Raw genomic sequence first — 15,777 nt, 5'->3', positions numbered from 1 at the left:
TAACCTCATCCTTCTCAGTTTCTCTCTTGCATTGCCCCTCCTAAATGAAGTTACACCTGCATTCTTTGGGGAGTGGATTTTGTGTTCAATTATTGCCCACTGGGGAGCTCTCACCTTGATGGTATTGTCTCGGAGGCCACTTACTATCTTCTGATCATCATATTGTAAACAATAAACCCCTTTGCTCGTTTCACTTCGGCAGTGGATTCGCTGTAAGCTGTGCCTTCCACACCGCCAGTTTGATTCAATTGTCTGGGGAAGAGAGAAACAATTATAAAGTGTGGAACAAACATCATGGAAATTTTGCACCAATAAAACCTGCTAGACTCCTGGGACAACAGAAACAGCTCTTATGCTGAATTCATTTATCATCAAGTAGTCCCAGAGCAAGCTAGATGGAAAATGGACAGCCCATTTTCTTCTCCCACCCCCAATCTCTAGCTTCCCTTACATTAAGCCTTTCCAAGAGAATTCTAGTCATTACCAAGAAAGCAAAAGCACTACAGATCTAGAATATGCTTTCTCAATCATGGGAGGCAGGCTTATCTAGAGAACTGTCAGAAGAAGCTTGACATCTTTTCAAGCCCTTCCTCCTCTACCTTGACTGGGTCAAAAAGCAGAATGCTAATTTACCCTCATCCATTTAAAACAATGGATTATATCCAATGTTAATCCTGCTCGCAGTAGATCTACTGGAATTAATGGACATTATTAATTTCAGCCCATTAATTTAAATGGGTCTGCTCTGGGTAGTTTTTGGCTGAAGGATGGTATACAAATGTTCTAAATAAATAAAATATATGTTTTCCCCTTGTGTTGACTGGCAATCCATTAGGTAGTATTTGCCCTTCCTCTACACCTTTTGCTGCACAAATATTTGTCTCTCCAAGAACTTCCAAGCACGCTTTCAGCCCATCTGGCCCTAGTCCTCCTCCTTTCTTTTGAAAAACATCTCCAGAATTAATGTCAACAACGGGCACTGCCAAATAAGCAGGCTGTCTTGATTTGATCTTAATGACACTAGGAGAAGCTCAAACAGTTGTTTGAGTTGGGAAGAGTCACTGTGATGATCTTTGAAAATCCCTGGTCACAAATGAGACATTAGGAGAGGCTATTTCAATGGAAAAGCTGACATATGTAATTTACTGTAACTATGGAAGTTAAAATATGATTTATATGGGATTTTAACTGGGATAAGGCAGTACCAGATCAAATATTTTCAAATTTCTAGTTGGACAGACAGAAGAGTCAAGCTCAGCCCCTATAATGAAAGAGCCTGAACACCCAATCACCTTCAATGAAAGGAAGGCCAACTATAAATGTATCTGCAATATATGACCCCTGTCTTAAAGATAGATTACTAAATGATGATTTGCACCAAGGATAGAACTCAGAAGAAAAATGTGTACAAATGTGTACACACTGTCACATTCAGTCATATATATTTCTCTTTAATTCTTATGTAGATTCAATTGGCTGGGATTTGTGTAGGAAATTTGTGATGTGTGTAACACTTCAAAGATGTTCAGCTGAAGGATCCCATGCTCCCCATTGGCTATCTCCTGCATGACCTTTTTTTCTGGCTCTTACCTCTATATCCTGTATAATTTTGGGATAAAGTGCTCTGTAGAAGGAGTTGGGTGGGGCTATCCCATCAGGTGGCTTGTTCTTAAAAAGATATTGTCCCCTAAAAGGAAGGAAGGAAGAAAGAAAGAAAAGCAGCATTGCTCATTCAGCCCTAGCTAGTTTGTTCAAAGATTTGAGAGAGAGATTTGTCGAGCTCCTATGCTTGGTAGATGGAAAAGGCTGACTGGACAAGATTTAAAAAGGATGCTGTATTCTCCTTCAAAATACTATGGCTTTTACACATGTGGCAGATTCATGCACTAGCAGGTAGCTAAATACATACCCCTTTTGTCTTTGAAAAGGGACATGAAAGTCCTTTGCAGCTGTAAGTGGAGGTGGATAGGTAGGGAGTCCTAAAGGGAGACTGATAATAGGACAGCACCTCAGCATGTTCCCCACATTCTGACTGGTATCAGCAAGAGCATTTTATTGCTGCTTCTAGCTTCTGAATGAACTGCACTGGTTTCTTCCTCAACTTAGCCTGGTCATGGAATGCACATATCCCAAGCTACATGTTTGCCAGAGAAAGGGTGGGGGAACAAGCGAATGGCAATCACTTCCTGCTGTGTAACTTTTAAAAAAAATCCTCTTCCTAAAGTTAAAGACTCACCGAACACTGTGCAGAAGCTAGTAAACCCCACCATGGGGGTACTAACAACTCTTCTGCCTGGCAACATTCCTCGTGAAGCAGAGATGGGCACAAATACCTCAGTGTATAATTCTGGCATCTGAGGCATGGCGTTTAGCCTAGGCCAGCTCTCTGCTCCCCCTTTCACCATTGTACTACATTGATACTTCTTGACAAGTTTTTTTTATCCATTCCTCCCTTGCCATAAACGTTAAAGCTATGCTGAGACATTTCTTTTTGCATGAGGTGCCCTGGCATGTGCAAGGTGAATCCTGGTTCAGAATCACATGAGTGATTTGAATCTTGTATGGCTACTACTTCTTTTCTTTTTGCGATTAAATTTCCTTTTGGACTAGTGGGAGAATCGTAAGCTCTTTATTGCTGTGAAGAATAGAAATTTCTAAAAAAAAAGAATGTTGAGATCTCTTGGAATTCTAAAAAATAAACAACAATACATTGGTAAATAAAACACTCAGCTAGGTTGTTAGGGGATTTGCTTTCACCATGAATACAAAGAATCACATTTAAATAGAATTCCTTGCATTATGGGTTTTTCTACAGCATATTACTAGGAAGAAATAGGAGGAGACCCTTTGTAACTGTAAACTGTGACATTATTCAGTCATTCCTTTGAAACTGTAACAAATTGGTCTTGTTAGATTCACTGCTGCCAAATCAACCAAATTATTAATAAAAACGGTGAATGATGATACAATGAAAAAAACCACATATGACTTCCAAATGTAGGTTTCTGGAAAAAACTAGCTCCCAAGTATTTTCCAGGAAAAAGAACTCTCAGGAAAGAAATTTCTGCAGGCATCCTGAAGGTGTTGGAAGCACCTATTTGCTTACTATTACTGCCAAGATATTTTGCCAATGTGCTGCTTGATGTGTTAACTATGACCCACTAAGATCTCCATAGCTGGAAGTCAGTTGATTTCTGAAACAGTATCATATATTTTGCTTACTCCAGGTTTTGAAGATGCATGTCTGTGCCTTGCTTATTGCTAAAGCTGCAAACGAAAAGTAATCTGGGTATCTCTAGGAATCAATACTAAATACAGAACTGCATTTTAGGTATTTTGGAAGCCCTACAAACATTTCACAAACATTTTATGCCCTCAAAATCTATTAAACTGTAACATATTCCTAGTGTCAAAGCTCTTAATAGAATTTGTGCTTGCAAGTTTGTGGCCTTTTTTTTAAAATAGCAGCTAAAATGCCTTAGCTGTCACTTTTGTCTTGTTTATGAAATATTCATACCCAGCTTCCTCACGGACAACATACTAGGGAGGCTCCTTGGATAGAAAATTATGTATTAAGGGAATTACCCCAGAGAGAGAAGCATCTAATGAAATGTTAACAGAGCAACTCTAGACTTGGGCAAGTCTTGCATAATAGAAAAAATTATTCCATTTGATTAACTAATCTATCTGAATTTCTGCATGCTTACCCTCAGTGGTTTATACTCTTGACTTTATGACTAAAGATAAAGCAGGTCTCTAACTGTGAAAATCTGCTGAGGAAAACAAAGTGACCTAACACATTCATAATACAGAATACTTCTACTTTAGCTGGAGAGAGAATATGTAAACTTCTAGATGCCTAATGAATTTTTACTCTCTGTTAGCCATATCAAAGACTGCTCTAAGTAACGGGAAGGAGGGATACTGCATGCTACACTGACTAATGGTGCTTGTACAAATACCCAGAAATAAGGCAATGACTAGGGGAATGTGGGGGGGGACAACTAGGGGTGACCAGCCCAGGCCCTGCAGTTTTGTGGGGGTTCACACCTAGCACTGGCAGCCAGCTCTGGCAGCCCTGCCACCTCCTATCCAGCAAGGCTTTCCATCTCTTCCCTTCAGAGAGGAAGGCAAGGACAGAGGAGATGGGGTTGGAATTATTATTATTATTATTTTATTCAATTTCTATACCGCCCACAGCCAATGGCTCTCTGGGCGGTGAACAGCATAAACTGGAAAGCCTTGTCCACACTGCTGCTGCTAAACCAGTGGCAAAAGGCAAAAAAAAAGTTGGCTAGGTGGAGAGAGGCCACTACCAGGAAAGTGGCAGAAAAAACACCAGCAACCAAAAGTAAAGCTGGGGGAGGGGGAGCGGAAGGGCTGCCACCACTACTACTGCCACAAAGAGGAGCAGCAGAGGCAGGAGGGAGATACAGGCAAGGGGGTGCCCAAGATCCTGCACACTCTAAGGGACAGCCCTGCTTAGGAAGCATGAGTAGCTGCTGCATCTTACTGGAAGCATTACATCCAACAATACAGTGTGAGAAATGTAATATGAAATAGGCTACAAAAGGACTGAGGTACATTCCTCCAGCACCCTAGCTGCTGAAATCAGTACAACCTGAGCTAGAGACTATTTTTAGGTCAGCTATTAATTTGTCTATCAATCAGACAGAGATGGGACAAAAGGCTATGCTTCAGAATTCTTTCTGAGCATGCACCTTCAACCCTTTCTCCATAAGCTTCATATTGATAACAGGGTTGAGCTTACATACTGGAACAGCTCCTGCAGCAATATTGACATTTCCTGAGATGTGGACTGTGGACTCTGCTGAGGAATAGGATAGAGCTAAATGGAGTACAAGTATGGGAAGTGCTGGTGCTCTCTAGCAGAGCACCTGCTATGCATGTAGAAGGTCCCAGGGTCAATTCTTGGCATCTCTAGGTCGGACAGGGAGAGAACCCCATCTGAAATCCTGAAGAGATGGTGCAGCATAGACAATACTGAGCATCGGGGACCAGTGGTCTTACTCAGTATAAGGCAGCTACTATGTTCCTATGCAAACTGGGTTTATGAAAGCATGAATTTATGTTTTTGGTAGATAAGGGCCAATTTTTGGAAACGAAAAAGCCCTAAATACTGTAACCTTTCCTCATGGGGGAGCTGCTCCAGCCACTCAATCATTTTGGTCAGCATTTTCTGCACATTTTCCAGCTATGCATTATCTTTTTTGAGGTGAGGCATACAGAACTGTACACAGTATTCTAAGTATGGTTGCACCACAGATTTGTATAACAACATTTTGATATTGGCAGTTTTATTTTTAGTTCCTTTCCTAATGATGCCTGCGATGGAATTAACATTTTTCACAGCTACCACACGCTGGGTCAACGTTTTCATTGAGCTATCCACCATGACCCCCAAGGTCTCTTTCCTGATCAGTCATTGTCAGTTTAGACCCAGTTAGGATGTATGTGAAATTAGGATTTTTTGTCCAATGTAGATCACTTAACATGGCCTTCCTCTCTTTCTACTCCCTTCTGTTTTTCCTAGCATTATTGTCTTTTCTTGTGAATCATGTATTTCCATTATGTGTCCAAAGTATGTCAAAGTGTCATCATTTTAGCTTCTAGTGAGAGTTCTGGTTTAATTTGTTCTAACACCCAATTATTTGTCTTTTTCGCAGTCCATGCAAAGCTCTCCTCCAACACCACGTTTCAAATGAGTTGATTTTTCTCTTATCTGCTTTTTTCACTGTCACTTTCACATCCATACAGAGATCGGGAATACCAGGGTCTGAATGATCCTGACTTTAGTGTTCAGTGATACATCTTTGCATTTGAGGACCTTTTCTAGTTCTCTCATAGCTGCCCTACCCAGTCCTAGCCTTCTTGTGATTTCTTGACTATTGTCTCCATTTTGGTTAATGACTGTGCCAAGGTATTGATAATCCTTGACAAGTTCAATGTCCTCATTGTCAACTTTAAAGTTAAATAAATCTTCTGTTGTCATTACTTTAGTCTTCTTGATGTTCAGCTGTAGTCCTGCTTTTGTGGTTTCCGCTTTAACTTTCAACAGTTAACTTTCACTTGACATTTGCTTACATTTAATCACATCTGTCATTTTAATGCCCATTCACCCAGTTTGGAGAGATCGTTTTGGAGCTCCTTACAACCCTTTTTTCTTTTTACCACCCTACACATGTGGTATCATCAGCAAACGTGCAACCTCATTGCTCACCCCAACGATACACAACTTACGAACAAGTTAAAAAGTACCAGTCCCAATACATATCTTTGTTACATCCCTCCATTGTGAAAATGGCCCATTTATTTCTACTCTCTGTTTCCTGTTCTTTAAGCAGTTAATGATCTGAAAGAGGATCCTGTTACTGAAGAGGATCCTGATGTTTTAGAGGATCCTGTTACTGCTAAACTTAAGTCAGTCGTCTTTGATGATGGACTGTATCAAAAGCTTTTTGAAAGTCCAAGTACACAATGTCTTCTGCATCACCTCATCTACAAGCTTATTTACAGTCTCCAAAACACTTGGTTAATTAGATGGTTCCTACTTTGCAGAAGCCATGCTGATTCTCCTTCAGCAAGACTAGTTCTTCTCTGCCACTGAAATAACAAGTGCCCTTTACCCACTGCAGAAAGGGTGGGCTTGCTTCCCACCAAGGTTTGCTGGGGATAGATCTCACACACATTTTACTCCTTTCCTCCTGCTGCAGAAAGGTGCTAAGATACAATGCTGGTGGGGGGCCTATATTGTGAATTCTGGGAGTCATTATCTCACCCAAAATTGCATCCACATTTGCCACCATATGCTTTGATGCCTGAGATGCTGCCCTCCCAGCATGCGGTCTGATACTGGGTCTCCATCCCTGCATGCCCACATGCCTTGTGTGAAGGGAAAGCTCCTGGAGCTCAGATTGTCATGTAGCAGTGTTGGGCAGGTGGAGGAGAAAAAGAAAAAGTGACACATCTAACTGGGTGACTGAAGCTTTCGTGGTGTGCCTCACTTGCAACTGACTGACCCTCAGGAAAACAGGGAGGTGTAGCTGCTGCCCACTCTCTGAGTGTTTTCAGTGATGAAAAGCCACTGTTTAAGGTGTGTTGGATAGGGAGAGAAGTGGTAATTTAAAAAGAAACGCACACTGAGCTTCTAGGAGGTCTGCTAGAACTGGGCCAGTCAAGGAAAACAGCAGGAAGGTTCCTCCTCTGGAGGGAGAACTAAATTATTGGGCTCTGCTTCCTCATCAAAGGGAGCTGCCTACTCCCCCAAGAGTCAGGGAAGAATACATATTTCCAGAAAAAAGGAACAGGGAAGATGAGGAATATATGGCAGAATTTAAAAGATAACCCTTAATTTTCAGGTGAAATGAATGGTCATACTAGTGACCATACCATTGAAAGACGATAGTAAGTCACTGTGAATTACCAGATGCATATAAGATGCATATAAGATGCTCTCACCATCCTCTCCGCTCTGCCAAGCCCCTCCACAATGAGTCTGTTCGGACCATCCTCTCGATCAGCTTCTTCCACAGCATGCCATCAGATGTCACGCGGTACCACTCCTTGCACACCAGCTCAACAGCACACAAAGACTTGGCATCCAGGTACGACAGGATATTCTCAGCAATGTGATCCAGGCCTCGAGCTGGAAGAAAAAAGTAAAGGCAATAAATCAGCACTGGGGAGTTCACGAGGAGCCCATTTCTGTTAAGAAACATTTTCATCCCCGTTGCTCATTCCCTTTCCTGTAATACAGAGCTGGGATGGACGACTGGACAGAAAATAGTGTCTTGTGAAGTTCAGAAGCCAGCAGCTGCTTTTGGATAAGAAACAGCAAAGCATTAAAGATGATCAAGAATCCTGGAAGTCATTTCCAATCTATTTCTATGGGCTTTAGCACTGGGAGATGTTCCATGGACGCTTGATGATGCATCCCCCAAAATCATATTAGGACCATTTCTCATTTTGCTGCTACAGCTGTTCTTCTATTCCAATAGTTCAAAAAGGCACTTTTTGCTGAAACAGGAGCTTTTTGATGCAAAGAAGAATAGAATACATATATATTCCTAATGTGCACCCTGAAGGGTTACCTGTGTTTATATATGTGTGTGTATGTGTGTGCAGACACAGATGCGTAGAGAGACTCTCTGCACACAAAAAGAGGAAGTAAAAACCAGTTTTTCTGATGTCAATAATTTTTCCAGGTAGAAGAAAACAACTGCAAATTGCAAACATTTTCCAGCACACCTATTAGGATAGCCTGTGAATCTCAACATTGCTGGTGTTTAAAAGGAAACAAACAAAAGCAAATATGTGGTTCACATAAATACCACATAAGCAAATATGGGGTTCACCGTTGGTTGCTTAAACTGGATGGGTTTCTCCATTAACCTAACACCCTCCACTCAACCCTAATGAATGTAAAGGCCTCAGAATCATAAGAGGCCTCTAAAATGAGATAATTTTGCTTATAAAGCTTCACTTGGTGGTGGTTGTTGTAAGGCACAAGAGAGGCAGGATGGCATCTCTTTTTTCCAGCTGACTTTGGTCAGTCATGTAAATGGACAAACAATGTGTTAGTGTGGGCAATAAAAAAATCTATCAGAAGATCAGAGACAGTCCTGGAAACATGACTGTAACACATGAATAAATGCAACTACTATGCTAACAATAGTAATCAGGAACGCACCCTACTTCAAACCCAACTGTAGCAGACAGACGTCGTCTGAAGTGCAGGAGATGTAGACCTATGTTTTACCAGGTAGAGGTGGAAAGCAGTTTCCTGGAGATCTTGGAACAAATAACCAGAGGGTGGGGATGACAGAGATAACAACAGAAGGGAGACTGGATGTACCAGTTTCAGGACATCTGAGGTCCAATTCTCACTTATAAAAATGTGAGGAGATTACAGGTCTACAGAGTTTTAAGAACATAGGAAGCTGCCTTTTCAAGAGTAACACCATTGGTCTACCTAGCTCAGTATTATCTACACTGACTCACAGTGGATCTCTAGAGTTTTAGACAGGAATCTTTTCCAACCCTACCTGGGAGATGACAGGAGCTGCACTTGAGACCTTCCACATTCAACACATGCACTCTACCATTGAGCTACGACCCTTTGACATGCGTTGGACTTTTGAGGGTTATATTGTAACTTCTTACATTAAATGAACCAAGCACTTAAAAATACGCTCATATTATAACATAGTTTTCATACATGATAGTCCGTAACACAGAATTGGCACATAGAAAGCCTACATATAAAACGGGTGTAGGAAGCTTGCTATAAGAGGTGCATGAACAGAGACCTATGTACATTTTGTGGAGGGGGAAAAGCTCTCTCAAACTGGAGAGATGCTAATTTATAGAGCGGGGAGGTTAGAATCATCAATGGGAATAACGGACATTCATAGCTTCTTGTGGCATCTAGTAAATATCAGCTATTGGATTTTTGAGTGGGCAGATTAACACCCAATTGGCAAGGCTACTTTAGTTGTTTGATCAAATCCACCCCCACCCCCAGTTTCACTTAGGAAAGTGTCAAGCATGCCAGATTAGCATAGCAGGCAACTTTTATCTCTTCCAAATAAAAACATCCAGAGAGAGATCAAGTGCTTCATTTCCTACTCTTGTTACAGCTGCCCCAAAGACAGAGCCTCATTTGTCAGCAGCAGAGGCTGAGCGTAGGAAGCAGTAGATGCATTTTGGGCTGGTTGAGGTCACATGTCTACATTTAAGCAGACAGATGCAGAATGAGACGCCTATCAGATGATTCTTATCAGGATTTATATAGGACGCTATGTACCAAATCTTTGTTGCCGATGACAAGCAAGCAAAAGACCTCATAATGAGCTTCTCATGAATCAAAATAGCTTTCTTTTCTTCTATGATCTCTGGACAAATTTATTAACAGTAATTTTTCTAATTTTGGTTTGGAAGAGTTATGTCTAGATGCCAAGGAGGTCTTCTGTTTTAGTTTTCAGGAGCTTCTATTAAGATTGAATCTAATACATTGTATAAGAAATGATTTATTGCATTTAAGACATGTAATTGATGATCCCCTCTAAACCCTCCTAAATTCAATGATCCAAAAGCCCAAATTCTGTTAACTGGATTGTGCCCCAATGTTAACTAAAAGGCAACTGACTGAACGTTACCAGCTCACCTAGGAAAAAACTACTGTACAAGTGAGCATAAATTTTATAAGTCAAAATATCCTCAGATGGATATCCCTTTCTGGCACTCCAGCCACAGAACATCCTACCATAGAAGAAGGCTGTTTGAGAGGTAAGAGAAGTTAAAGCAACAACCTGCTGCTCAGAGATGGATTTTTGATGCCTACCAAGACTATGTGTTTGCCAAAAGCTTTTCAGACTGGGGCACCTCTTTCTATTAACCCTAGTATACCTGGCAGTGCCGTGATGAAATCTCTCTGTAACATAGGTTTGAGGTATGAGTTGATATGCCCATGCTGATAGTGACACATCTGGGAGATGAGATGTTCCACAAATTCCACTTGGTCAGACTCTGACCACTGCTCAAAATACTTGATACAGAGCTCCTTCTCCTTTTCATAGCTTGCAGATAGCTTCCTTTGCTTTGGCACAATCATGCTTGAAGTGCCATTGGCAAGTTTTGTCTATGGAAGAAAAAAAAATGTGCAAAACTGAATTTTGCAGGTCAGATAAAATGACATCCTTAGAAGAAATACATTACACATGTACCTACCTGTGTGATGGGAAAAGCACATTCATCCAGCTCTTAATTACATATTACACAGTCTAAACTGCTGCCAGGTTCCAACAACTTGAATGCAAAAATACATGCCTGTCTTTCTGACTCTTTACTTCTAAAATATTTGCTTTAGTGCCACAATGGAGTACTACTAAAACTGAGAGAAAATATGTAAGATATAAAAAGAGGAACTTCCCAATGCTGCTGTTCAGCATCATGCAGAACATGAAACAAATATGTCTAAACACTTTGAATGCACAGTCCATCTATATTCTAAAGATTTAAAACGTCATTTCATAGAACTATGTGTTTTTGACTTTTATAGTGTTACGATACTCACCATGAAGGTGGCTCATCAAAGAGGAATTTCAGGGACTGACAAAAACTATGAACCGCCTCTGCAATACTTTCAAGAAGGAAGACCTATTCAAATGTTTTGTTAACAAATTTAAGTAGATTTAAGTATGTGCATCTTGCTACTATGGAGGACATCCTGTGAATAACCAATGTCGTTCCCATTCTAGCAATTAAAGATCATTTGGCATTTATGGTTTCAGACTTTTCATTCAGGAAAAAAAAAGACCAAAATATATCTAGGGTGGACAAGCATGCATGTCCTAGAGACTTCCAAGACATTAGAGTAACCAGAGGTGCAGATATTGCACATTTATCATTAGATGTAATAGTCCATAAAAGAATAGTCCAGTGACTTGCTAGACTATAATGCATGGTGATAAAAAGAAAGAATCCAGTGGTCTGATCTTGATCCTGTAAAGCCACTGCACTGGGGCAGCAACTCACTGGATCATACAGTCCCCTCTGCAACTGCTCGGATCCAACCCCAATTGCAGTATTTGATCCGACCAACCAAACAATAGGTCTTATATGACTGAGAGTGGAAATAACAGATTGACACAAAGCCCAGTGTCCCTTATGCATAAAGACACGCAGCCTGATAACTAGAAGTCTCATCCTTATGCCCAAGTGTCAGTCTTCTGGAAACACTTTTTGTCAAATATACATAAATGTAAAGAGTAGAAATTATATGGGGTTTTTTTGGGGGGGGAATAGAATTAAAACAGATCTTACATACAAGATCCACATGCTACACAGGTAAACACCATGCAGAACAATCAAACCTATTATTGATTGCTAATGTTGCTTCAGCAATTGACTGAGAAGCAAAATATTTGGTTGGTAAACCCAAGAAACATCATAAACAAAATTGGATTCTTATTCACTATTGAGGCCTTAACAGTCTTTATGGAAATCATAAAAAATAGTTCCTTGGTGCAGAAGTGCTGGGTTTCTCCATGCACGAATGTTGCTGGCGATAGCCTAGCATTAAAGCATGAAGGTTGGACTCTATTGAACACTGGCCTGGAGGGATTCTGTGGTTGTTTTCACAGCAGTTCAGTTGTTTGCAGAACAGAAAAACCAATGAAACGCTGGATTAAGATTTAGATAGTTGATAAATAGTGTATTTTATAAGCCTGACCTCATTTCATTTCCCATTTCATTTGCTGCACAGCCAATCTTACAGCAGGCTGTCTTCATCCAGCATGTTTTAAAACTTATTACCCTCTACCTTTTTATCCACTCCTTTCTCAAAAACATGTATCTTTAAATTGTGGACATAAGTGAGTAAACTCAATAATCTGCATAAGAAGCAGCATTACTATCCAATATGCAAGGATGACCCTCCTCTGAGGACCAGTCTCAGTATAAAAACCTTTGAACCTTGTTAACAAAAACAAAAATCTTGTCCTTCACCCACAGACCCCTTTCTTCTATCCCAGTGATTATGTTGCTCCTCTTCCTTGTCTATGTTCAGTTTCCTTCTATGACCTCAAATCAAACTCAACAATTGAACTGTAGCACACTCTATTGCACAGCACTAAGAAAGAGATGATGGGAGGGAAATAATAATTATATGAAAGAGAGAGACAGACAGTGCACACATATGTGAATGTATGCAGTGGGGGCAGTAGTTCAAAGAGAGATCCAGAACTGGAAATACCCCATTTGGTTACCGGCTGTTCAGTTTGTGGCTTCCAGCAAGTCATTTCAACCCTCTCTGACTTAGTTTATGCAAGGTGCTATGTAATTTCTAAGCAGTATAACTCTTTATGACTACAAAAAAAAAACTAGAAATTTCACTGCAAGTCCTTTAATCTCTACTGAAGCTGTAAAGCACAGCTTTCTCCCCTCTAAAGCATTCAATTAAAATATTTTTAAGCATCTGTTGAAGCCTAGTGAAACAACAAAAGCCTAGAATCTAGTAGTGATTTCTTACTGAAGTGGGGAGGAGGAAACCTAGCAGCAATAGAATTTATTAGATTTCTGAGAAACCCACTGGTCTCAAAATCTTGACAAAACCCTTCTGTATACTGGTAGGAGAAATAACTACTGCAGTACCAGTTGGACTGAATATCCTCATCCTCACCAAAATGGAAAAAAGGAAGCAGGGGAGGCAGGAGGGAGGGAGAGGGATTGCATTAAATGTCAGGCCCAAACTACATGTGATAGAGGTAAACCCATGCTTGTGTAAAAGCAGGCCTGCTCATTGACATGGAAAAGGACAAGGTGGGAAAATTAATCTAGATAGTCAAAGGAGTATAGGGACAGGAATGCTGACCCCTTCTCTCCCCTGCCGCATTTCCTCCCACAGCTTTCTCAAAGCAAAGACAACTGGTGATAGGGTGTAAAGAAGATAGCAGGGACAGTTGCTCCTGAGTTATGAAAGACAGGGAGGAGACCCCATGTCCTTACTAATGGATGTCACATGACAGCCATGGAGGCCTTTTACTACCCTCTGCCTCACACTACTGGCTACCCATGCTTTTCTCCCATCTGGACTCACTCCCAGGATGCAAACACAGCTAGCAGAAAAGTATCTAGAGGAATGATCTACAGGGGTGGGGATGGGAAGGGGTCTTCAGGATCCTCTGTCTGTGCAACCCATATGGAGCTCCCTTCACTTTGCAGTAGACACACATCTCTGGAAGCTCCAAAAATTGGTTTCTCCAAACCTAGTCCAAGTGCTTGTCCCTTTTCAGCTTCAATTTCTGTAACATGAGAAAACTATGACTATGAGCAGTTTCCTGCCATGGTCTTATTCTGCCCTACTTCTTAGAAGCTGACTTCACAAAATGCAGATTTGGGATTTTTTTTAGTCCCTCAATGGTGCCTTCTGAAAATAAATCAAACAGCCCTGAACACAAGGGCATTCTATTGATCTCAAAGAGGACACACACTGTTTCTGCTGAGCTGTTTATTACAAGATCTTTTAGGTACAGCAGTTAATGTGGTTAATTTGATCAGCCAAAGCTTTGTAGAAAGGAATATGTTTTAATATAATAAAAATACCCAATATGTATGACATCACCAAAATATAAGTGATCTTTCTAGTGTGAATTTCCCTATATCTTAAGCTATAATTAAAACAGAATTAAAGGTACAATCATTTGCTTATGGCACATTTGTCAAAGTCCAGAGAAGTTTGCGGCTTTTCCTTCTAACACAATATGTCTTACACTACAAAAACAGTCCCCCACATTATAGGCTGCTTTTTGAACTCAATAAAGTTTCAAACGGCTTGTCAATGCAGCATGGGCATATATTAAAGCTTTGCTGGATGTGTGGCAAACATTTCTATGAGCTTAACAGGATTGCCCAATTGTTGCCAACAGCTGTATCGGCTGCCTATTAGCCAGCACTTGGTGGGAAGGGCTAAGGTCAAATATTTCCCTATTAGGGTTACAGGATGTGTGGTTGGTGTAATGGGAATGGCTGTAATGCAAGTTATCTGTAGGCAGCTTCCTTAAATAAACCCACACTACATGCCAGGATATAAAATTATGCAAGAGATAAACCATCCTCATTGGGTAAGCAAAAAACAAACAGGGAAAAAACTGTGGACAACCACTGTAGGCAGGGTAGCCAAGATGGTGCCCTCTAGACGAGTACAACTCCCATCAGCCCCAGCCAGCATGGCTAATGGTCAGAGATGATGAGAGTTATAGTCCAACATCTTCTGGAAGGGACCACATTGGTGACAACTGCACTATAACAAGGGAACAAGCAAAACATGTTGGGCCATGAATGCTAACCCCTGAGTAAATAGTGCAGTATATAAGAATCCAACATGATAGGCTCACAGTTTCATTATTTAAGGAAATTGGGTAGGGGAGAGAAAGCTTTTTCACAGTAGGGAAATTCTGTGTAACCACTATTCTGCTGGGCTTTCAAGTGGATACCAATAGTAAAAATAAGAAGTGTTTTAACATTTCATAGAAACTTGCATACTCTGTTCAGGGTAAAATGGACTGCCTTCAAGTCGATCCCGACTTATGGCAACCCTATGAATATGGTTTTCATGGTTTTCAGAGGGGGTTTACCATTGCCTTCCTCTGAGGCTGAGAGGCAGTGACTGGCCCAAGGTCACCCAGAGACTTCATGGCTGTGTGGGGATTCAAACCCTGATCTCCCAGGTCGTAGTCCAACACTCTAACCACTACACCACACACAGAAGAACATGCACACATCTGGCAACAGCTCAGAGCTTCAAAGTAGGAATAGAAATAATCTATTCCTGTATTAGACAACTGGCAACTGGCTTCCCCTGTACGTTTTCTTATAACTGAAAAATGATTTACTTCTGGTGAGAGGTAAGATCAATTTACTTTTTAATATATATATACTATGTAGCCTGTTTAACCAGTCACACCTGAATACTCTGAGAGACTCCAGTCTATGCTTCCTTTGTATTTGGTCTGGTCTCATGGAGCACTACAATATGAGATTCAGCAGGGTAAGCAAACACTGCTGTCTAGCTCTAGCACAGCATATATTCTCTCTCCGCAAGAGAACCAAGCAGTAACATGTATCAGCATGTATCCTACAAATACACATTCAGCTTTGCATGCATGAGAGAGTATGGATTTGTTACTGAATATATGATACTGCCTTACAGAAAGTTGGACTATTAATCCAAGTACCTCAGTACTCTACTTTGACTGA

At 40.8% G+C, this 15,777-nt stretch overlaps 1 protein-coding gene across 11 annotated transcripts in view; it reads right to left on the bottom strand.

Annotated features, from left to right (window-relative positions):
• BTRC (beta-transducin repeat containing E3 ubiquitin protein ligase) overlaps positions 1-15,777 on the bottom strand; it is a 160,922-nt gene that overhangs the window by 25,343 nt on the left and 119,802 nt on the right. For all 11 annotated transcript variants that reach the window (XM_061636215.1, XM_061636210.1, XM_061636208.1 and 8 more), the window contains 4 exons: positions 10,429-10,660; positions 7,480-7,666; positions 1,591-1,687; positions 115-252 (listed from right to left, as the gene is read on the bottom strand). In XM_061636215.1, coding sequence (XP_061492199.1) covers positions 115-252; positions 1,591-1,687; positions 7,480-7,666; positions 10,429-10,660 — 654 coding nt within the window. The remainder of the gene's footprint in view (positions 1-114; positions 253-1,590; positions 1,688-7,479; positions 7,667-10,428; positions 10,661-15,777) is intronic.

This window comes from Rhineura floridana, chromosome 7 (assembly GCF_030035675.1).
Source record: "Rhineura floridana isolate rRhiFlo1 chromosome 7, rRhiFlo1.hap2, whole genome shotgun sequence".
Lineage (NCBI taxonomy): Eukaryota > Metazoa > Chordata > Lepidosauria > Squamata > Rhineuridae > Rhineura > Rhineura floridana.
Note: the sequence above shows the minus strand (reverse complement) of the source record. Positions and strands in the feature narration are given on the sequence as shown.